Consider the following 23090-nt stretch of genomic DNA (forward strand, 5'->3'; position numbering starts at 1 on the left):
TGCACTATCAAAGGCACCATTGAGGTCTCCCAAAGACTCGCTCTACACGAAACACAGAACAACTCCACTAGAAGGCTGGAAGGTTATCAAAGACACATGGCCTTTTCTGCGAAGACGACACCATTTCAGTGTCCCGTTCTCAAAATACCCCTTACACTACAATATACTTTATACTGTTTATCACCGGTTTAATGTATACAAACTGCATGTTTTCTGAGATGTAAGAGTTTTGTCTTCAATAGAAACATCTAAGCTTCTCATTATAGTGTTGCATGCATTTGATATTTCACATGACACAACATTTCTGGTGCTATATGGGGGTCCGCGGGGTCTTAAAAAGTATTAAAAGTTGATTAATTTAGCTGCAATGAAGGCTATTAAAAAGTATTAAACGGCATTTTCCAAGGTGTTACATTTTGTAGCTTGTTTTAATAAGTATATAAATGGTCCAAAGAGGTTGTGTTCTACAGTCTGCCTGAATGTAATCATGGCGTAGGTGTGTCGTGTGATTCTGTGTAGCTTATTGATGGCATCCTGTTGGGTTTGACGTCATCTGAACAGGACATCGCGCGCTCACTGCTCGATAGCGCGCGAAGGTCCGTTAACGCCGGTTGTTAAACAACATCGTTATGGGGAAATGCAAGTTTGCGTCCAAATGGTTGGAAGATAAGGAGGAAGGACAATCAATACTGTGTATAGTAAATGTGAGGTAAAGTGTGTCGCCAAGGTAACCGGTTAAAACTCGAAGTGGCGATGAGGTCTTAAAATGTATGGAAAGGGTCTTTAAAAAAGGTCTTGAAAGGCATTACATTTGACTTCAGGACTCCTGCATACACCCTGATTATAACCGTATAGTGAACATAATCACTGATACCATTTATTGTTGTGAAACCGCACGGCTTTAAATGAGTGCAAACTGAGAGACCAGGTCAAAGGATGGCAGAGGGATTGAAGACAGAAATAAACACGCTGGACTGGAGGCATTTGATTTAATAGTTTACTCATTTGGACTTGAACCCCGTCAGTCACATATTTATCAGGCTTTCGCACCAGTGCAAAAACACAGTTTACATAATCTTCAATCTTTGAGGACACAAGTACAAGCTCTTTTATTTCTGAGTGTGATTTACTAAATCTCTACGGCTTTTTTTTCTGTGCGCCTATACTGGCACACACATTGTTAAGCTTGATAACCTTACATATACAAAAAAAGATAAAGCTGTAGGAAAAAAGAAGATTGAAAATGGAACAAGCAAAAGCTGCAGATGGATATCTGCCAAAGTGGCGCTCTAATCATCGGCCAAGACGGAGAAGAGAGGGAGGGAAAGAAAATCACTTCATCTTTTAAACTGTTAGTGCAATGCTCTGCTGCCACCCAGCAGCAGACAGCAGTACTGCAGCGAGAAGAAATCTAGCACAACCAATCATTCCCATACTTAAACTTTGAAAATGTGTTGATTGTTTTGACTAGTAGTCACACATTTGAGAAATAGCTTCACTTTTATACACTAAGAAGGGTGACTTTAAGGATCACTGAGGTGTCTGGGAAGTCATTTCATGTGTTTTTGATATTCAAACAAGTGCAGGAGTTTCTGATGTTGAGATTATTGAGAAAAGGGGAATTCAAAACATACTCATATATTTACCCTTAAATTAAGCAAATGTCTGATAAAATGTCGAACCAGTCGAACAAGAACCTAAATGACTTCCCTCCACTCCTGCAGAACAAAACACTTCTTAAAGAGACATTTGATTTGAAACGGCGTCTGGTCCTGATGTGTTCACCAGTCCTGACTGGACTTCTGTTTGATGAACTTCAGGGACACGTAGTAGAGCGCCATGAAGACCAGGCAGACGGCCAGCAGCACCAGGTAGCAGGCGTACAGAGGGTACTGGTTCATGTGCATGGCCTCCACCACCTGGCACACAGAGACACTGATGAGAAGACTGCCCATGTGCAGTGCTTTGGTTTTATAGCTGTGTTCATTTACACATGTACAGTTATTGCCTAATACATATATTTATAACGACAGATAAAACACTTTTCTTGTGACTTGTTATGCCTTACTTTGACATTTCTATGACATTATTTATGGCATACTTTTCTATGACTTTTATTTAATAAAACACTGATTTTATATTTACATACAATGCTATTACAATTTCTTTCATACACAATACTTTTTTGACTTTTGTGTACTATTAGTGTGTAACTGCATACTATTCTAGGACTTTTTTTAACATACTTTGACCTTTTTATGACTTTAAATACTATTGATATTATTATGACATTGTTATGACATATTTAGTGTGTGTGTGTGCGTGTGTGTGTGTGTGTGTGTGTGTGTGTGTGTGTGTGCGTGCGTGTTTCTGACTCACGTGTATGCCGTCCACATTGAAGGTGAAGTTCTTGATGGAGACGGGGTACATGTTGCCTCTGAACTGAACCTGCAGCAGCCCGTCGAACCCCCAACGCATGAAGGAGGTGTGGGAGACCCACGAGGCCACTGGGGGGGGGGGGGTATTTATTTCATCATTTCTGTTTTCAATGCAGCTCTTTATACTCACACATTTCAAACTAGGAATAATAATCCTTCATTTAATTATCTACTTATTAATTCATTTACTTTCATGTATTTATTTATCATATATATATTTAACATTTCAACTTCTTTCTAATATTCATTGTACTTTGTTTTTAATATTACTAATATATATTACCTTTTATTTTTATTTATAATAATAATAATACATATCTTATATCAAATATATAGTATATTTATACTAGGCCTATCTCTCTTTTACTGCATTCATCTTTGTGCATCGATGTTATCTGTGTCCATGTACATGTCTGGAAATGGGTAATAAAACTAATAAACTGAGCTTATATGTATGACCTGAAAATGAAGTTAAAAAAATGTAACAACAACTAAGTGACAGTGACTCCATCTCCTCACCCTGCCACATGTTCTCCATGCTGATGACGAAGCCTCCGGTCAGGTAGAAGATGGTGAAGAAGGAGTTCCCTGCGAAGGAGGAGGTCTGCAGGGTGGGCAGCGCGGCGGCCACGAACAGAGCCATGGCGCGGCTGCAGTACACCATCAGCCACACCAGCAGGAAGTTGAGCAGGAAGCGCTCCGGCTCTGTGTTCAGCCCGGCCAGCCAATAGATGGGCAGGCCGTACACCAGCGTGAACACACAGTGCTCCGGCAGCTCCCCCAGCACCTGAGGGACACACACACCTTCAGATATACAGTTAAGACATCAAAACACACACATTGTCAAGCACCGAACTTGGGGGGACAGAGCCTTCTCCGTCGCTGCCCCCTCCCTCAGGAACTCACAACCCATCAGAGACTGCACCAAAAAACTCACAAAAACTCACCAACTCTTAATACTTTTAAATCCAGACTAAAAACCGTAACTTTTTGTCGCTGCATTTCAGTGAGCTGTGTATATCCACACTGCAGTATGGCTTTTGTTCGTGTATTCTATACCTGTTGTGTTTATTTTAATGCCTGTTTTGAAATGCCATTTTATAATGTGTTTTGCTGTATTTATTCTTAAATGTCTTTTATTTTAATTTATAAAGCAATTGCCGTGTGCTGAAAGGTGCTATATAAATAAACTTGCCTCTTCAATCTGGCTTTTAATGTGTGATTGTTTTTGTATTGCTTGATTTTAATGTGACTTTAACGATATTTATTTGTTGTTCTTTTTCTCTGTAAAGCGATTTTGAGCACCTGTAAAAGTGCTTACAAAATAAATCTATTATTAATCTATTACATTGTTCATGACAAGACAAGATGAGATAAGATAGGACTTTATTTAGGAATGAAATCGTTGTGCCAGAATTAGAATACAAATAAAATACAACAAACACAGCAGCATAATAGTAAAACTGTACACTAAAAGTGCAGTAAAAAGACAAATTAAATATCTACAGGAAACATGAAACAACTGGTGTGTTTGCATGCTTTCTACTCCTCATTACAGTACTGGACTTTACACTGCAGTGAGGCTCCTGTGTAGAGCAAGACTGACCCCTACTGGACATCTGAGGGGGGAGAGTACTCAGATCTTGTACTTAAGTATAAGTACAAGTACTAGAGTGTAGGAATTCTCAGTTACAAGTAAAAGTCATACAATCAAAATAATTAGCATCAAAATATACTTAAAGTACCAAAATTAAAGTACTCATTCTGCAGATCGGTCCATTTCAGAATAATATATATCATTATTGATGCTTGTATCAAAGCTGCTAAAGGTGCAGCTAGTTTGAATGACTTTGAATTTACTCCAGGTGGAACTAAAGTCTGATTTAAGTGGTGGTTATATTTCACATCATTAATCCAATTGTGCAAAGTAACTAAAGGTATTAAATACATTTTGTGGAGTAAAAGTACACCATTTAACTCTGATTTGTAGTGGGGTAGAAGTACAAAGTAGCAATACAGATAAATACTCAAGTAGTGATGATATACTAGGGCCTTGAATGTGTTCTTCAGTACAGTACTCGAGTACATCTACTCAGTTACCCCCCTGGTTTACCTTGGCAAAGAAGTAGGAGGTGACGGAGTACATGCCGTCCTCCAGCTCGTGGTACAGCATGGCCCTCTCTGAGTGACCTGCAGGGAACAGGAAGTGAGTCTGAGGAGGAGCACGCTATGACCTCTGGCTGAAGGCTTCCTGAGAGACAGTACAAAACAATGCTCTCACACCCTGACCTGGAACAAGCTATTCAAGTACTTATTTTCTCTAGACTTGACTCTTCTAACTCCACTTCCTCATAGCATCAACCAAAAGTCTCTCTCCCACCTGCAATAGTTCACAACGCAGCAGCTAGCCCGTTTTCTGCTTCTCTTAAGATTTGATCAACATACAGCCGTCTATGTCTGGCCCCAACCTCTTACTGAACCTTCATATAAAAGACGTTTTCTATCGACTTGCTTTAGAGTTAGAGGCTCTCCAGCTACTGTACATGAATGTCATATTCTTATTAGGATATAGTGTGGGTTAAAAGGTTTTCTATATGTATTAGGTCTCAGTATGATATGTGGGCAGTATAACACTATTCCTCTTTGTGCTACAGTGAACTTCATTTCATTTTATAGCTTTCGATGTCACTTGACAACCTTGACCTAACTTGAACTCATTTTTGATTGGCTGTTGGCTCTGTAGCCGTTGTGATTAATCATAATATAAGTGAGGAACACGGTGTCAATCTGATGTGTCAAACAGACACAACGTTTTTCTCTATCTTCAACAAATCTTGAAAACTTGTATTCCTCTGCCAACTTATCTTCACTGCCTCACCTTGAAACTTGAAACTCTGAACGCCCGGTGTTTCTTTTACCGGCTTTCCTCCGTTGACTCGAAGTACTTTGGTCAATTATGTTCCAAGAATGCAGATCCAGCGATCACAACTCAACACTTAACTTAATATGGAAACATTTATTTGTGTTGTGTGCTATTTGTTTCTTTGTAGACATTAAAATATATGACATTTGCTATTTTCAAAAGTCTAACACTGTTTTGATTCAGCTATTCTTAATAGACTAATTTGCAGACTGATTTTTTAAATACTCACATTTGGCGATGACGTCCAGCACCACAGCGAATGGGGTGAGCGCTCCGATCATGTAGAGCAGGGCCACCGTGTCCTGGATGGAGAGACGCTCCTCTCCCGCCCCGTAGTACAGACACCCGACCAGCAGGGACATGAGCAGCGCCTCGAAGCCGTGGACCAATAGGGTGACTAGGTCTCTGTAGTCATTGTACATGTGACGCCTGAGGGGGGAGACACGAGAGGAGGGCAGTGAACACAAAAAACTGATTAGAACGTGTTGTGAGGGACATCTTTGGAACATAACAGCTGAGTGCACAGTTTACCTGCTGAGTCAGAGCAGATTCCTTTAAATATCACACAACTCAACAAACCACCCCTTATGCTAAAACATTACTTTTCAAAAGACTCTGCAAGCGTTTATGTTGAAGTGGTTATGATGTACGAGATGTGTGAGGGAGACAGATGTTTTGATATACTTTTTATTAGTTTAAAGCTGCCCCCATTCACTTTAATTCATCTCTGTTCACTGCGGAGGAAAGCAAGTTAAGACTTGATGAGTAATCGATACACACAAGTTCAGTTTGTGTGAAGAGTATTCCTTTCAAATCTGTACAAATGAACACACTTTTAACGTGTCAGGTGGTGTCAGGCGTGTGGAGGTAAGACACATCCGTGAGAGTTGGTCTGACCTGATGAGGATGGTAAATTGGTGAAGCCGGCCAGGCAGTCTTTTCTTTTGTTTAGCGATGGTGATAACTTCCTCTCCGTTTTCTTTGCTCAGCTGCTGAGGGCTGCAGACAGGACAAGATACATTCAGTGGAAACGAGAGAAAGGATGGGGAATATACGTGAAAGTATGATGGCAAACGTGAATAAACCTTTTAGTTTGTGTGGGTGTTGTGTTGGCGCCGTCTGATTTCCACATGTGATCCTCGGTGTCTCGGACCTTATCCATGAAACGCTCCGCCAGAACCGTGGAGCGCTCCAAACCCTCGGCCTCTCGCTCGGGGCTGCGCCGGTCGATACTGATCAGATCAACTGGACATAACGAGCACAACAACAACAACAACATTAGGCTTGTCAAAAGAACATCAGTGTTTCATGTGTTTGAGCAAAAGTTGTCTAAGCTGGCACTGAGTGTGGGCCAAATTACAAGTGTAAAGGTCCCCTATTATACTGTGTTTCATCAATATATGACAGGTCTCATAGTCATATATATACAGAACAGCAAACAGATCATGGCAGCATTACCCATAATCCCCTCTGTTTCCGCCCTGTTTCCAAAGTTTTTCTCTGCTTGTTACTTTAGATGAAAATAAGGAGCCCCTCCCCACGCCCCTCTGAGAGACATTTGGTTACAAAGAACTCAATGGTGCTCTAGAGGAGATTCAGGTGATAAGGGGGGGGGGGGGGGGTTACCTTGGTTGGTGATTGGCTAATGGCGACACAAGCCAAAAAAATCGTTATGACATCATAAAGTGGCCAAAATCAGGTTTTTATATAAATGGATCAGGACAAAAAGAGAGAATCTTTTTTCCTGACACTTTGAGAATGTATTTACACAGAGTGGACACGTGGTTATGTATAACAGACGTGAAAAGTGGATTCTGCATAATAGGTGACCTTTAAGAGATAGTTTGGCGATCTAAAGAAGCATTATGCTGTATTAATAGCTTCCTCCACACACACACACACACACACACACACACACACACAACACCACACACACACACCCACAACACACACACACACACACACACACACACACACACCACACACACACACACACACACACACAGACCACACACACACACACACACACACACACACCACACACACACACACACAACTGACCATAGAAGTCAGAGGGGTTGCAGTATCGTGGGCAGGGGTATTCCAGGGCAGTGAAGTACGGCACCATCTCCCGGGCAGCGCCACAGTAAACAGCTGATCCCGACGACAGCAGCACCACCAGGTCGAACAGCTGGAAGATGTCGGAGCGCGGCTGGTGGACGGACAGCAGCACCAGGCGGTTCCCCCGGGCCAGGCGGGACAGGGTGAACACCAGGTTGTGCGCCGTGAAGCTGTCCAGACCTGAGGTGGGCTCGTCCAGGATCAGAATACCTACATATAAAAACACTAGTTCAATAATCCATCTAATGACATACATCTTTGTCAACAATTGGCGTCGTTTATCAGGTCTGAAGAGTTATTATTAATAGATAGATGATAGATGGATGGATAGATACTTTTATTGAATGTTTGCGTTGCCGCAGCATAAAAACACAAGGCAATGTACATAAGAGAAACTAAGACACAGAAATAAACAGTCCAATATATTTCAGAAATAGAAATAAAATAGTAAACAATAAAATATATTGTCTTTCCTAAAGGAGAACCAGGTTGAGGTGTATACAATTGAGCCAACATAAGGACCAAGATTTAGTGCTTACAATTACAAATACATTACAAGCAAAATCATAATAACGTACAGAAAATAGTTCATTGCAAAAGTTAAAGAAATCAAGAGTTTTTCCGTTGTTTCTCTCACCGGGGTTCCAGAGAAGTTGAACAGCTATACTGACTCTCCTCCTCTCCCCTCCAGAGACCCCCCTCACATAGTCGTTTCCCACCCTGGTGTGAGCGCACTGTCGCAGCCGCAGCTCTGCGATGACATCATCCACCTGAGTCAGTGTAACGTATGGTTTAGTATTACAGCAAAAATGTATTTGAAGAAAAAATGATCGGCAGCTAGTCCAAACATTTGGAGGAAACATTATGATCTTTTAAAAGAAAATAAGAAATCAGTACTTAAGACTCCAAATTGTGCAAAATGGGGAGAATAAGTAAGTGGGGGCAAAAGAGTCACATTAATTCACAAATGTATTTATTATTATCCTCTTACTATGTACATCGACTGAAGCCTTACTGGAATGGCATTGTTATGATTTCACTTTACATTTTTAGGTAATTTTGTATTATAATTCTTGCCCATTGGTTTGCATTGAGTTTGTTGACATTGAGAACAGAGTGAGTGAAGTGTGTCATTGTGTTTAAGTGTAATACTTTTTCTTAATCCTTATTTTAGTGTGGTAGGTTACTCCAAATGCTTATAGTGAATTCTCTGGTGACTAAGGTGTGTATCTGGTTCAACCTCACCCTCTGGTCCCTCTGAGCCTCGGTGAAGTGGGTGGGGAGCCTCAGTTTGGCAACGAAGGCGAGAGTTTCGCGGACGGTGAGGTGAGGAAGAAGGCGGTCATCCTGCCGAACGTGAGCGATGCTCTTCTTCACCAGCTGGGGAGTGTTGGGCTTCCCGTTAATCAGAACCTGACCGGACGTCATTTTCCCGCCCTCATCACGACACGTTATGATGTCCAGCAGGGAGGTTTTACCACAACCTGGAAGAAGAAGAGTACAAAGCTCAAATGAGGCAAAAACAAGTCAAATTGTGAAAAAAGTACACATTATTTTTAGATGTATTTATAAGTCTGTAGACGCGCTGAGCTTTTTCTTTATTTCTTTATACTTCATGCATCTAGTCTAAAAGAACGTAGAGAGTTTTAGTTGTTTCCTGTAGTCCACTGCAGATCAATGATCGTTATCCAAGAAGGCCATTGCATCTAAGTACTTAAAAGCCAAGTATGTGTGTGTGTGTGTGTGTGTGTGTGTGTGTGTGTGTGTGTGTGTGTGTGTGTGTGTGCGTGCGTGCGTGCGTGTGTGTGTGTATATTTGTCACCTGAGCTGCCAATGATGGCTAACATCTGCCCGCTGCGGACCCTCAGGCTCAGCTTGTTTATGGCTGTCTGCTTGTCTCCTTTCATCTCCCACGGCAACTTGAACTCTGATAACCTCTCGTACCAGGGAATCTGAGCTGCCGTGTCCACCTGACACACACACACACACACACACACACACACACACACACACACACACACACACACACACACACACACACACACACACACACACACACCTATGAGCACATATAACAGGCACATATACAGCACAGTACTGTGTGTGAGAGCAGAGCGGTTGCCCTCGGTTACCTCATACTGCAGGTTGTTGACCTCCAGCTCATTGCACCCCCCGCTGTAGGTGAAGTAGAGGCTGCTGTCCTCATCAGACGAGAATAACTCTTTGTCTTGATGCTGTGGAAAAAATAAATGACGCAATGACTCAATTCACATTGTATACGTGTATCCATATCAGTTCAGAAGGACAAACTGCAATATGATGGAAATGAAGATCATTAAAGCCATACAAGTCTTTGCCAAATGATTGAATACTTATTAACGAAAGTGTCTTCCTCATGCTTACAATTACACAACTGAGAACATGGACTGCACATCTTACACTTCACTTTACCAATGATTTGCATGAGCAAGTGTGTGTGTGTGTGTGTGTGTGTGTGTGTGTGTGTGTGTGTGTGTGTGTGTGTGTGTGTGTGTGTGTGTGTGTGTGTGTGTGACCTTTGTTGGTACAGAGTCCTTTTGGAAACCTGCCAAATGTAACCTTTAAATGTCTCCAGTAAAAGAAATGCCCACACTACGTTGTCCGACCTCTTCAATTAGAACATTAAACTACAGATTTGTTTTAACGTAATTCAGACATCATTAATAAAAGAGACTGAATGCTTTTACACAAGGCAGCAACTTATTGTTTAGACAAATAGCTGATACGCACACAGGTTAGCTGTTAGCAACACTTTGTCAGTATTGCACTGTGGGAAAAACTAGAACCAGAATATGTGAAGCTGCACATTCAATTTGTAAACTTAAAAACATTGATATATATATATTATGGACAAAGGTACATTGACATATATTAAAATATTGTGTAATTCATAGACAAAATATGAATTACTTTGGTATCCAACTTTTTAACCATATCAACTAAATTACCACTTAACATTTTTCCAAATTGAAGTCATTTGTTGAGGGGATTATAAATACATCTGGACTCTGTTGGACCCACATTGCAAACTGATTCAGCCACTTTAGGTTTGATTCATAAAAGCAGCAGCTATGCATCAGCCAAAGACAGTAGCTGTGTTTTGTGATAGTGGAAAGAAGGTTTCGATATGACTTGAAGTAACCAACGTATATAATCAGAGGAACCTAAAATCAATACATTGTTACGATGACTGACCTGCGAGGAGCTGTTGGCCTGATTTGGGCCGATGTCTGCGTCCATGATGATGCAAGTTGACTTGTAGGGTGGAGGGGTCAACACCCCCCAATTACTTCTTCAGTTCAATTCGCCTCTTTTCCTCTCTTTGGGTTTCTCCCTTTGCTTCTCCTCTGTTCTTCTTCTCCTCTCTGTCAGACGATTCGCCTCCAGTCCAGCTGAAGACCTCCTCTGGTCTCAGCTCACAGGCCCTTTCCTAAAAGAAACGTCCACGCTCATGTCACAGAGTTGTTCCTCTGCTCTGTCCCGTCACATAGCTATTCTGGCCACAGTGACACATTGAGGACAGCCAGCCAGTCCACTCAGCATGTGTTTTTGTTGGTCTGCTTTATACAACTCCAGATCAAAGTTCTCAGAGATAAGGCTGTGTGTTTATGGTCCCGCAGAGACTCGCACTGCTGATCCGTACAGGGACCGAGTGCAGTCTGCGAGAAACCTGAAGTTTAGAGCCTGTGGATATGTGCAAACTGATCTGAGGCTGACTCCACTTACGGTTGATGTTTGGAGTGGAAGAATGGCCGGAGACATGAACACATTTTATTCAATGGAGCCGGTGGAGCCGGAGAGCGGGACCGAAGTCGGAGGGTCCTTCAGGTCTGTGTCGGAGGGGAAGAGGGACGTGTGGAGGGGAGAGGAGCCGTCAGAGCCCTCCTGCTGCCTCAGTGTCAGCAAGGTCTCCTACACTGTCAGGTAACAAGGGCATGACTGAGAGACACAACCACACTCTGAGGATCAATGACGTGTAAATAAACCTTTGAGGTCTTACCCACATTTTATAATGAAATAGCAGACAATACATATAATGTATAAGCTTCTTGATACATTCTATATTCTTTCAAATCAAAAATCACAGAGAGGATGTTTATTCTGATCTGGGAATTGTTAAAAAAAAACTTTTGGTGTAAATGTCTCTGGGTCTGTGTGTGTGTGTGGTGTGTGTGTGTGTGTGTGTGTGTGTGTGTGTGTGTGTGTGTGTGTGTGTGTGTGTGTGTGTGTGTGTGTGTGTGTGTGTGTGTGTGTGTGTGTGTGTGTGTGTGTGTGTGTGTGTTCCAGTGAGCGTTTGGGTCCATGGTGGGACTTGCCCTCCTACAGGAAGCGATGGACTCGTCAGATCCTCAATGACGTCTCCTTTCACGTAGAGAGCGGGCAGATCATGGGCATTCTGGGAAATTCAGGTTCGCACCTAAAGGAACACCAAACAGCAGAGCTATCACTCAACAAATAATCAACACATTAAATAAATCCGTTTTTTTTTTAGACATACAGTAATATCATTTTTAAAGGGAATGGATCTGAGTTATTTAGGTGTTATACATGGACTTCATCTAAATAATTAATGATGTTATGCTAAAGGAGGTTTAACAGGCAATTTGGTGGCAGCTATCTATTTGGGGAAATGCCCCGATGCAACTAACATGCATTCATGTGTTCCTTCTGTTCCCCCTTCCAACATGTTATTAAATGTGACAAGATGTACCCTGTCTTTGAAGACTATATGTTCCTGTATCCATGTGCATGTGTTGGTGCATATTGTCCTGTCCAGGCTCAGGAAAGACCACACTGCTGGATGCGGTCTCAGGGAGGATTGGAAACTGTGGCACGCTGACGGGGGAGGTCTTCGTTAACGGCATGAACCTGAAGAGAGAGGAGTATCAGGACTGCTTCTCCTATGTGCTGCAGGTAACACAGACCTCCAGTATAAACAGAGACTATCAGTTATATCTGACCACAGTAACTCATTATATTCTTCTAGATGGTTCAAACTGGGCCTTCAGCGCGGCCTAACAAGACTGAATCAAATAAATAAATACAAATTGAAAAAGCACTAAATCACATGCACATTTTGATAAACTTTTGATAAATAATTGGTTTGAGAGGGGGTCGTCAGAGTAACTAACTAATTGTAACTGACACATATATTAAAAATAATAACCAACACAACATTGATGATAGTCTGCTTCGTATTGTATGCTCCATAAAAAGGTTTGTTTATACATGGCACTTTAGATCACCCTACATGGTACTTTTGTTTAATATGCAGTTTATTCATATGGAATAGGGGGTCCCTGCTCCATTGCTCTTTAGCTAAGGGGTCTTTGGCCGGAGAAACGTTAAGGAGCCCTGGTCCAAAAGTATTAAATGTGAGCGGCTGCATGCAGAAAGTTTGCTTGTGTTAAAGTTGCTTGTTGCTAACCACCACAAAGTCAATGAACGTGTCTCATTTGCTAAAAACTCCTGGAAAGGTTGCCCTGGCCTCTGGATGAAATTAACTGCAGGCCCTCGCTGGCCTCCTCATACACTTAATCTCTCAATGAGAGGTGCTCAAGTGTATCCAAAGCCTGAATTAAAAACAGTCTTAAAACCGGCCTTGCTTCCTTTCAAATCATCTCCTTCTTCTGGCTGATAGCACCCCCCCCCTGCCCTCTAAGCCTCGTCATTAACTTCCCCTGCTAAGCTGTAGATGAGGAGGTGATATGAGCTCCTGATATTAAAGTCATTCAGATGGAGGAGTGGGACTGGGAGGCGCCACGTGTTAATTGAGGAAGGCAGCGGGTTCAAGCAATGTGTGTACAGTATATGTGTGTGTGTGTGTGTGTGTGTGTGTGTGTGTGTGTGTGTGTGTGTGTGTGTGTGTGTGTGTGTGTGTGTGTGTGTGTGTGTGTGTGTGTGTGTGTGTGTGTGTGTGTGTGTGTGTGTGTGTGTGTGTGTGTGTGTGCGCACGAGTGTGTGTGTGTGTTCCAGTTGGAATATATGAACATATGAACGGGCGGCTGTGGCTCAGTGGATAGAGTGCTGGACTTAGAATCAGGGGGAACCAAGTTCAAACCCCACTGCAGTCAGCATGTCGTTGTGTCCCTGGGCAAGACACTTCACCCTGTGGGGATTGTCCACAGTATTGAGTATTGAGTATGTTAAGTCGCTTTGGATAAAAGCATCTAACAAATGACATGTAATGTAATGTAAAATATATCAAGTATACTGCTGTATGTGTCCTATATGAATGTAAAGATGTGCTGCAGGACGTTTAAAGGAGATGTTATGCCATTTCCCCTCAATATGTTTCAAGATACATTGTAGTTTGAATACTAGAGTACACACAAGAGGAAGACAGATATGTTCTTCATGGTGGACATTATTACTTATCCTCCATAAGTAAGAAACATCCATGAAATCGGTAGACTGCATCACCTACTTTCTTTTGTACTCTCTCTTCCCTCTTCCCTCTCCAGAGTGATAACTTGTTGAGTTATCTGACAGTGGAGGAGACTCTGACCTACACCGCTCAGCTGGCCCTGCGGAAACTCTCGTCCGCAGCCATCAAGAAGAAGGTGACTTTCAAGAGCCTCTTCTGCACTCTATCACTTTTCCTCAGCTGGAACGTGGCCTTTCAGCAGGCTAGAACAAATACAAAAAGGAGACAAGTTTTATTCCAAGAATCCTTCCCAGTGTTCTTCAGGATGTCAGCAAATAGCCGAATAACTGACCCAAATGTAAAGATGTTAATTTAGTCTTGTTATTTATCATGGCATTGTCCTAACTGCATTGTGATATTCTGATGTGTAGTTGGCTATACAAGACAAATACAGCTGAGGCCAGTGTTATGGTAAAAGACAGTTACGTAGGTATGCACACCTCAGGATTATTTGTTAACATTTCTTCGAGTCGGATGAGTTAGATATTCATTTGAACCCCTAAAGATTTACTGTGCATTGTACCAATGTGTATTTTCTTCAGCTAGTCATGAACACTTTCACTGGTGCAGCCGGTATAATGCTGATATTCTGCTCATCATTTTTTAACTTAGAAATGAAAAGGAATTACTTCCTCTTATTTCCTATATTCCATATTCCCTTATGCCCTGTCCTTCACGCAGAACCATTTCATAGGGCAGTAATAAGCAGAAAGTATTCATAATGATTAGAGCTAGCATCTAATAAACAGCCTACATCACAGCTCTCCAGAGAGTTTCATTTCACTTGTAAGCAGCTCAACCCTTACAACAGGATTATCAGAAGAGGGAATAGGAAGGGTATATTTCAAGTTTGTTATGTATAGAAGTTATTGGGCTTTTTTCTTATCGACTTACATATTTTCAAATGTAATTGACTGAATTGATTGTAAATTGGGCTTATAAACACATGGACACTACTGTGTAATATATGTTTAGAGATATATATTTAATTAGTACAATACAAGAAAAGCTAAAGATTCATTTGTGGGCCGTATTCCATTATACTTTTTGAATTTGCTGAGGGCCGATTCAAAATGTCCCGCGGCCCCCATTTGGCCCCCGGGCCGTAGTTTGGACACCCCTGATCCAGGCCCTTGTCCCCTGACCTTTGACCTCCGGTCTGTGTAGGTGTCGGCGGTGATGGCCGAGCTGAGTCTGAGTCACGTGTCCCACAGTGTCATCGGAGGTCGGGTTTTCCCAGGGATCTCTGGGGGCGAGAGGAGGAGGGTCTCCATCGCCAGCCAGCTTCTTCAGGACCCCAGTGAGTATCTCTGCAGCTGGGAAATATACGTGTTATCTGAGAATCAGGAACTTCCAAAGGGCCCTTTAGCTGCGAAGGTGAAAGCTACTATCCCTTAGAGTCTTAAAGCTTTACTGAAATAAATGAGGAGATGGGAAGTAGATAAACTAAAGTGTTAGAGGGGATTTATTTGAAGGTTTGAGACATTGTTTGGGGATTATTATACAAAAGGGGCTGCGACAGAATATCAGAAAGATGTCCCTAATATTCAGCACAGTAAGGAGATTAGTAAGTTATTGCATTAACACTAGAGATCTAGACCGTTGAACCTGAAGTGTCAGCAAATATCATTCAACAAATATATGTACCCCTCTCTTAAACATTATGTTTTAAATTATGCAATGCTTCTACTTTTCTTAAACTTTCACTCACAGAAGTTTCAGCAGCATAAATACCTTACCATCTGAGTACTTAGAATAACAAATTATGTCAAATGTGTGTGTAAAATACTGGAAATAACTCAACACTCAGTGTCGCCCATACTTCAAAGACCGTCGTTCAGAGATGGTCTCTTTCTCCTGATATCCCATCCAGTATTAGACCTATACAACAAATTATACTTTATGCAAATGCTGCTGGAGATACTTATGAAAGCAATCGGATTGTGCTCTGTGTCTGAAACAGAAGAAATTCAGCAGAAGATATCTCTCTCCCCAGAGACTTCCAGAAGGAGTCTTAAACACAAAGGGATCTGAGAAAGAGAGGAATAAGGAAAGGACAGAGGGAGAGATGGAGAAGAGTAATGAAAGAGCGGGTTATCACACAAGGAAGGCAATGAGCAGAGACCCAACTGTGTGTGTGTGTGTGTGTGTGTGTGTGTGTGTGTGTGTGTGTGTGTGTGTGTGTGTGTGTGTGTGTGTGTGTGTGTGTGTGTGTGTGTGTGTGTGTGTGTGTGTGTGTGTGTGTGTGTGTGTGTGTGTGTGTGTGTGTGTGTGTGTGTGTGCTTGGGCTCATCCCAGGTGTAGTTTATCAGTCATGCAGTCCTCCAGGGAGGTTGAAGGGTCTCAGTCCTCATTCAGGATTAGACTGGCCATGGACACACACACACACACACACACACACACACACACACACACACACACACACACACACACACACACACACACACACACACACACACACACACACACGCACACACGCAAAGCCGCACACAAAGTAATGAGAGGTTCCCATTCGCTGCCTTTCCAATCAACCAGGAAATGAATTAATCTCACAATTAAAGCATCTGCTAATTCCACCCTGCTTTCATAATGCAACGAGGCAATCTTTTAATTGTCCTAATTAGAGTAATTAACTAAAAAAGAAAAAAAGAGAACTCACTTATCTTCACAAGTGAAGTTGGCCCCGTTGAGGGTCCTGCCTGTGCCACTTAATGTGACGTACATTTGAAAGTTTCCAAGAAAAAGTTATTGTGCTGCTTGTGTTTCGATGTGAGACACACCTGCGTGAGGCTGGTGATGTCAGTGGCTTGGTGTTATTGCAGGGGTGATCCTATTGGATGAGCCGACCACCGGCCTGGACAGCATGACGGCCAATCAGATCGTGGAGCTGCTGGCCGAGCTTGCCAGGAGGAACCGTATCGTCATAGTAACCATCCACCAACCACGCTCCGAGCTCTTCAGGGTGAGTTCAGAGAGAAGCTGAAGTAAAAGAGTGAAACTTTCTTATCAGATTTGTTTTTCAACGTATACAACTCTGTGTGTGTGTGTGTGTGTGTGTGTGTGTGTGCGTGTGTGTGCGTGCGTGTGCGTGTGTGTGTGTGTGTGTGCGTGTGTGTGTGTGTGTGTGTGTGTGTGTGTGTGTGTGTGTGTGTGTGTGTGTGTGTGTGTGTGTGTGTGTGTGTGTGTGTGTCACAGGTGTTCAGCAGGATAGCTATAATGAGTCGGGGGGAGCTGGTGTTCTGTGGGCAGCCAGAGGAGATGGTGGACTTCTTCAGCCAGTGTGGATATGAGTGTCCAGAGTACTGCAACCCTTTTGACATCTATGGTACCTCGTGCTATTACATGTGTTACTCATACAAAAACATGTACACCTTTTGCATACAAAACAAACACGTGTATGTGTAGCATGAACATTCAAACATTCATATGTGTGTCATTTCAAACAGTTGACTTCACCTCAGTGGACACACGCAGCAGTGAGAGGGAAGAAGCCACTTTCAGTCGCATGCACGAGATCACCTCGTCCTATCAGAGGTCTCCCATCTACCAGTGCATGCTGGGAAAACTGGAGCAGAGCCTGCAGTGGGTGCACAAGCCTGCCATCCCCTACAAGAGCAAAGAGTCCCCCAGCGGTGCAGCCAAACTGGCAGTTCTGTTCAGGTCAGAGCCTCAGCCCCTACCGTAGATATCCAAAACAAAACAGCTGATTACTGCCTACTACAGACATTTAGATTTAGATTCCTACGTACACTCTTGCATCTTTATCATTCTTGTACAAAAACCAGCATTTCCTGTTAATCATTTCTATTTATCGTGTTGCAAGTTAAAGGTAGTTCCTTCTGTCTTCATAACTTGTTCCTGTTTGCCACCTGTGTCTCATCGCCTTGTGTTGTGTCTGTTGCCGTATGATTGTGCATCTGGCAACAGGTATAGTATGTGTGTTTACATGTGTGTTCTGCGTGCAGGCGGACACTAAGAAACCTGTCCAGAGACAGGATGGGCGTCCTGATGCGTCTGTCCCAGAACCTGATCTACGGTCTCTTCGTGGCCTTCTTCGTGATGCATCTAGACCTGGACGTCAGTAAGGGAGCAGTGCAGGACCGCATCGGCATCATCTATCAGAGCATTGGAGCTTCACCTTACACCGGCATGCTGAATGCTGTAGCTCTCTGTGAGTCCCAAGAACACCACACACCTGTACATCGAAGGATAACATTCACTTTAATCCACGTTTATGATTTTTCCAGGCATTTGAACTGAAAGTGAAACGTTTGCACCCTTTAGATATCAAGCAACTCTCAGATAGTGTACATACTATGAAGCAACTGTACCTGTATGACACCACCATTCGTCTCAGTTCTGAGTCTTAATATTAAATAACTAACATTGTTGGACTTACTGGAATATCCAAAGCAAAAGACAGGGTGCCTGCATATATCGCCGTACACATGTTAACATGATAATACGATGACTTCAGGGCAATTCAAAAGTGCAAGCATATTACGTGATTAAAAGAGATGTATTATCTTTATCAAACAGCATGTTCGAAACGTCTTTATCTCAGCTGTGTAAGCTCGCTTATCTCTTGTTTGGTTGGTGAAAGGGCTCTGCACTATTTTTGATCCCTTCAGCAGAAATATATTATGTCTAGCTTGGCGTTTGCCGAGACTTTATTTCCCACCAGTGTCTCTCGTAGGTCAAAGTAACACATGTAGTGGGATGATTTAATTACAGCATTAGTACACCAGATTAGAACTGCAGTTTGATTTGATCAGAAATGTGTCTTAATCTGTGCAAACAAAACATGTCTATTTGCATCGTTTTATGTCAGGAGTATTTGCATTTCATTTATACATGTTACATTTGTTATTTGCTGTAGAAATGTCCACAGTTAGTTAAGCTGTTATGTATGGGTTACCTTCAGAGGGACGTTGACCTTTCCTCTATTTAAACTCAATGAATCCAAGTGCCTTCCACATACAGACCTATACAACAGTATCTACAGTATGTTATCTGTCTTTACATGTGATCGTGTCTCTTTGTGTTGAAAGGGTTAATGGTTAGTATTTAAAGCAGCTGCTGTGACCTGTAGTAACCTCAATGCAGATAAACGTTCACACACTATTACTGTATCGACACAGAGATGACAGATGAATACAGACCTGTTGTTAGGGTGTTTTAAATTCATTATAATGTATTTTGTCATAGTTGCAATTTAAAGGTGGGGGTAGGTAAGTTTCAGAAACCGGCTCGAGATACACTTTTTGTTATAGTCCATGGAATGCTCTTAACATCCCGATAGCAATGAATATCTTAAGTGCTTTGACAAAAAATCCATAAAAAAAATTCATCTGTAGAAGCCGTAATACTGTAAAAAGTACAACTATAGCCTACCTGCCTGTCAGCCTTCCATCGGGGCACAAACTTATCTCATGCACTCATGCGTTCGTATGTGTTGGAGGAGGGGCTCTATAAGGAAGTGGCAGATTTTCTCCGGTTGTGTATTTTCAAATTCTAGCGATCTCGAGTCGGTTTCTCAAATTTACCTACCCACCTTTAAGAGTTTCACAGCCAAGAAACAATATGTTTTTCCCAATTAGTAGTATTCGTTAAATTAAAGGGGTTAGGTAAATATTAAACTGATTAGGCTTAATTACAGGCTTAATTCAAATCTGTCTGAACATTAATTCCACACTTAAGGTGTATATTAAAAAATACAATAACCAGTGAAGGATATTGGGTATTTGTTGTGATTATCTGTTCAATGTCTTGCTCCCTTATCAGCTGAGTTTAAGTGCTCTGCCTGATACTGAGGATCAGAGATATGATAACACACTGGGCTGAACAGAAGTATCACTTTAAAGTAAGAGGTCATTAAAAGCTCTTCCTAAGAACTGAAACAGCCGGAGGTAGAGATGAGGGGGAGGTGTATCACACTGACCTTGAGGTTTAACGAGTTGTCGGACTAACTTGCAAGTCTGAATTATGGTCTGATCGATCTGGAACAAGACTAGATGTCAAGGACATTCAGTAACCTTTGAACTGGATCACCTTTGGTCTTCGTGATGAGGTATAACAAATAAAGCTTTATTTGTTTTAATGATGCCTCTCTTTTTAAATTCAAGATTTCACAATAATAATAATAATACATTTATTTTGGGGGGCGCCTTTCATAACACCCAAGGACACCTTACAGGGTTACAGATTTACATTTACAATTTTACCTTACAAATTAAAACAGTGGATTTAGTGAAGTATCAGCCAGGGTAAGACAAGACAAACAACAGGAAATTGACTACAAAAGGACACGAAAGGACACAGGGTACAGATTATAAAGAAAATGCCAGTTTGAACAGGTGGGTTTTGAGTTGGGTTTTGAATGTTGTTAATAACAATATCATCTGTCAAATGTTAGTACTTTAAGTATACATTCTAATCCTGAATGTGATAGTTAAGTAAGTACAATTCAAATCGACTTCCCTGTAGTCTTTCCTCAATTAACTCTAACAACAACGTACACCTTAGAAGCAAATGTGAAGTTTTATTTGTATTGAATATGATCCATTTTGAGAGCTTCATGGGCTTTAGGTACTAATAGTTTAATCCTCTTTTCAGTCCCCGCGTTGCGAGCCATCAGTGATCAGGAGAGTCAGGATGGTCTGTACAGTAAATGGCAAATGTTCTTGGCGTACATCTTCCACATCCTGCCCTTCAGCATTCTGAGTGTTTTCATCTTCACCTCCTTCCTTTACTGGTGGGTAGTACATACGTGTGTGTTGGCCATGGAGCATCATACATTGTGTGATTTAGTTTAAAGGATCCTACTTGCACATTAAACTTTCCTCAAGGCTTTAAAGGATCTACAATTGTTACTTAAACATTCCCAGCCTAGCCGATCCCTCCTCGGACTAACTCTTCTTTTCTCCCTCCTGCTACGCTTGTCCCCTCTCCTTTCAGGACGGTGGGGATGCACCCTGACACCTTGCGCTTCCTGTGTTATTCTGCTGTAGTCCTGGTGCCACATATTATAGGTGAGCTGATAAGAAGAACAACTATCATTCTTTAACGGCTCCCAAGCACACATTTAGCCATATTCTTTTTGTAAAGTAAAGGATTACAAAATCATGCTAGAATCTGCTCCACGATCCTTTTCCAAACATCGTAAAACTGTCTTCATGTTGTTGTTTAGATGTTCTGTGCCCACACGAGTATAGTGTCAAACCTATAAGTATGTCGGAGGTTGTTGAATGTCATATTTCGCCTGTTTATAACTTTTAGTATATATTAATTACGTTTTTGTTTTATCTTCAGGTGAGCTTCTGACTGTGGTGCTATTAGGAGTGGTCCAAAACCCTAACATGGTCAACTCTGGAGTGGCTCTGCTCAATATCGCAGGGATCATGGTGGGATCTGGCTTCCTAAGGTAAAACATTAGAATACATACTGACCTAAAGCAGCTCATATTTTAGACTTTTAAGAAGGGCTTTTCTTTAGGTTTTCATTGTATAAGATGGTATTATAGATGCCGCTACCAACTTCCACATGCTACGGGTAACCCTCCCTCTCCTCTGCCTCCAAAAGGAGCACCCTCCAGATGCCGGTGGTCTTCCAGTGGCTCAGCTACCTGACCTTCCAGAAGTACAGCTGTGAGCTGCTCATAGTCACTGAGTTTTACGGACTCGACTTCACATGCAGTAAGTCGTTTCACCATGGCGCCGTCCTGTGTTCACCTACGCTGAGAATGAAACTAGAACAATGCACAGTAGCTATTTACAAGATGTGCTTACAGCTCACAGACAATGATGTGTCCATGCATGACTATTAGGAGTCTTACTTGAGCTGTTTTAGAACTGTTTTTATGTTTAAAACCCGACATATTGTTAACTTTCTATCTGGTGTGTTGTTGCAGATGCTTCCAAGCCGTTGCTGCCTGGCGCCTGTATGATCACTCAGGGCAGTCAGATCATTGATGAGGGCTACCCTGGCGCTCTGTCCAGATACACACTAGACTTTGTTCTCCTCTACTCCTTCCTCCCCGCTCTCCTGCTGCTGGGCGTCATCAGCTTCAAGATCAGAGACAAGCTGATCCGTCATTAAAACCACAGACACACTTTTGAGGGAGAATCTTCGGTTGAAACATGAAGATAAACTGAGTTTGCTTTTGAAGATGTAAAATAGATTAAGAAAAAAGATTTACATTATGATGTAGTCCAAACAGATGAGGAGTACTGAAGTGTGTCACTTGTGTGTGCTTCCTTTTCACCAACAATCAATCAAGGCATGTTCCTTTGTTTTATAGAATAATATTAAATATGTCAGAGCAGTGATGCAAGTACAAAGAACTTATCCCATCACAATCCCATTGCAGTGTGCACAGTACAACAGGACGTATCTGTGTAACCTGGGATGCAGCTATTGACATTAAAGGTGGGGTATGTCAGTTTGGAGAAACCAGCTCGAGTGCGCTAGAATTTGAAAGTACACAATCGGAAAAAATCTGCTACTTCCTTCAGACTTCCTCACAGAGCCCCTCCTCCAACACACACGAACGCGCACATGACCAATGAGGGCACGAGATAAGTTTGTGCACAGATGGAAGGCTGACAGGCAGGTAGGCCATCCAGTTATTTTAGCCGGGCCGGTTCAGATGATTGGTCGTGCTTTTTACAGCACCACGGCTTCCACAGATGACATTTTTTAATGTATTTATTGTCAAAGGATTTCATATATTCATTGCTATCAGGATGTTAAGAGCATTCCATGGAATATAACAACAAGTGTTTCTGAAATAAATGACATACCGCACCTTTAAGCCAATTGATACGACTTGATGCTAAATAACTGAGAGGTCCCTGTAATAAATATAACTATTCATCCATGCTGCTTTAACTCTGATTGGGCTCAAACAACAACTGAGACAGACCGACCGATTCAACCTAAGCTTGTGTACAGTTTAAATAACAATATCTGCAAATATTTAAAAATCATTATTTTTATATAAAAGTTACAGAATAGAGATTTATTTAACTTCAAATCACCAGTTTGATTCATGTTCCAAGCACTATATTGAATATTGAGTGCATTACTTTTTTAAATATTGTGATTGTAATGTATAATGAATAAGAAGTGACATTTATATTTT

At 41.8% G+C, this 23090-nt stretch overlaps 2 protein-coding genes and 1 long non-coding RNA gene across 4 annotated transcripts; 1 reads left to right on the top strand and 2 right to left on the bottom strand.

Annotated features, from left to right (window-relative positions):
- Positions 1 to 975: 975 nt before the first annotated feature.
- Positions 976 to 11331, bottom strand: abcg8 (ATP-binding cassette, sub-family G (WHITE), member 8). Of its 2 annotated transcripts, XM_034101297.1 has the most exons (14): positions 11248 to 11331; positions 10717 to 10951; positions 9615 to 9716; positions 9305 to 9452; positions 8728 to 8966; positions 8120 to 8252; positions 7423 to 7692; positions 6447 to 6606; positions 6259 to 6360; positions 5591 to 5790; positions 4552 to 4628; positions 2958 to 3225; positions 2380 to 2507; positions 976 to 1919 (listed from the first exon to the last, which is right to left on the bottom strand). In XM_034101297.1, the coding sequence occupies exons 2-14, from the start codon at positions 10759 to 10761 to the stop codon at positions 1782 to 1784; spliced, it is 2010 nt and encodes a 669-aa protein (XP_033957188.1). In that variant the 5' UTR covers positions 10762 to 10951; positions 11248 to 11331; the 3' UTR covers positions 976 to 1781. The 2 variants fall into 2 exon arrangements, with proteins under 2 accessions (XP_033957188.1, XP_033957187.1); XM_034101296.1 differs by lacking the exon at positions 11248 to 11331 and having other exon boundaries at positions 10717 to 11236.
- abcg5 (ATP-binding cassette, sub-family G (WHITE), member 5) lies at positions 11249 to 23075 on the top strand. The gene is made up of 14 exons (XM_034101298.2): positions 11249 to 11445; positions 11809 to 11930; positions 12299 to 12435; positions 13986 to 14084; positions 15116 to 15248; positions 16771 to 16910; positions 17144 to 17273; positions 17395 to 17608; positions 17914 to 18119; positions 20564 to 20702; positions 20906 to 20979; positions 21260 to 21371; positions 21530 to 21642; positions 21858 to 23075. Exons 1-14 carry the CDS (start codon positions 11270 to 11272, stop codon positions 22043 to 22045), a joined length of 1983 nt encoding a protein of 660 aa, XP_033957189.1. The 5' UTR covers positions 11249 to 11269; the 3' UTR covers positions 22046 to 23075.
- On the bottom strand, positions 11357 to 12316 carry LOC139435199 (uncharacterized). The gene is made up of 3 exons (XR_011644475.1): positions 12233 to 12316; positions 11838 to 11938; positions 11357 to 11433 (listed from the first exon to the last, which is right to left on the bottom strand). It is a non-coding gene; the product is annotated as an uncharacterized lncRNA (long non-coding RNA).
- Positions 23076 to 23090: the final 15 nt, after the last annotated feature.

This window comes from Pseudochaenichthys georgianus, chromosome 15 (assembly GCF_902827115.2).
Source record: "Pseudochaenichthys georgianus chromosome 15, fPseGeo1.2, whole genome shotgun sequence".
NCBI classification, from domain to species: Eukaryota; Metazoa; Chordata; class Actinopteri; order Perciformes; family Channichthyidae; genus Pseudochaenichthys; species Pseudochaenichthys georgianus.

Excerpts from the sequence above, each read along its gene's own strand:
- abcg8 (XM_034101297.1), bottom strand. The coding sequence starts at position 10,761 with ATGGACGCAGACATCGGCCCAAATCAGGCCAACAGCTCCTCGCAG. Across the intron at positions 7,693-8,119 it reads TCAACTTCTCTGGAACCCCG|GTATTCTGATCCTGGACGAG; the intron begins GTGAGAGAAACA and ends TTTTATATGTAG. Across the intron at positions 5,791-6,258 it reads CAATTTACCATCCTCATCAG|GCGTCACATGTACAATGACT; the intron begins GTCAGACCAACT and ends CTCCCCCCTCAG.
- abcg5 (XM_034101298.2), top strand. The coding sequence starts at position 11,270 with ATGGCCGGAGACATGAACACATTTTATTCAATGGAGCCGGTGGAGCCG. Across the intron at positions 11,931-12,298 it reads GGGCATTCTGGGAAATTCAG|GCTCAGGAAAGACCACACTG; the intron begins GTTCGCACCTAA and ends TGTCCTGTCCAG. Across the intron at positions 14,085-15,115 it reads CCGCAGCCATCAAGAAGAAG|GTGTCGGCGGTGATGGCCGA; the intron begins GTGACTTTCAAG and ends CGGTCTGTGTAG.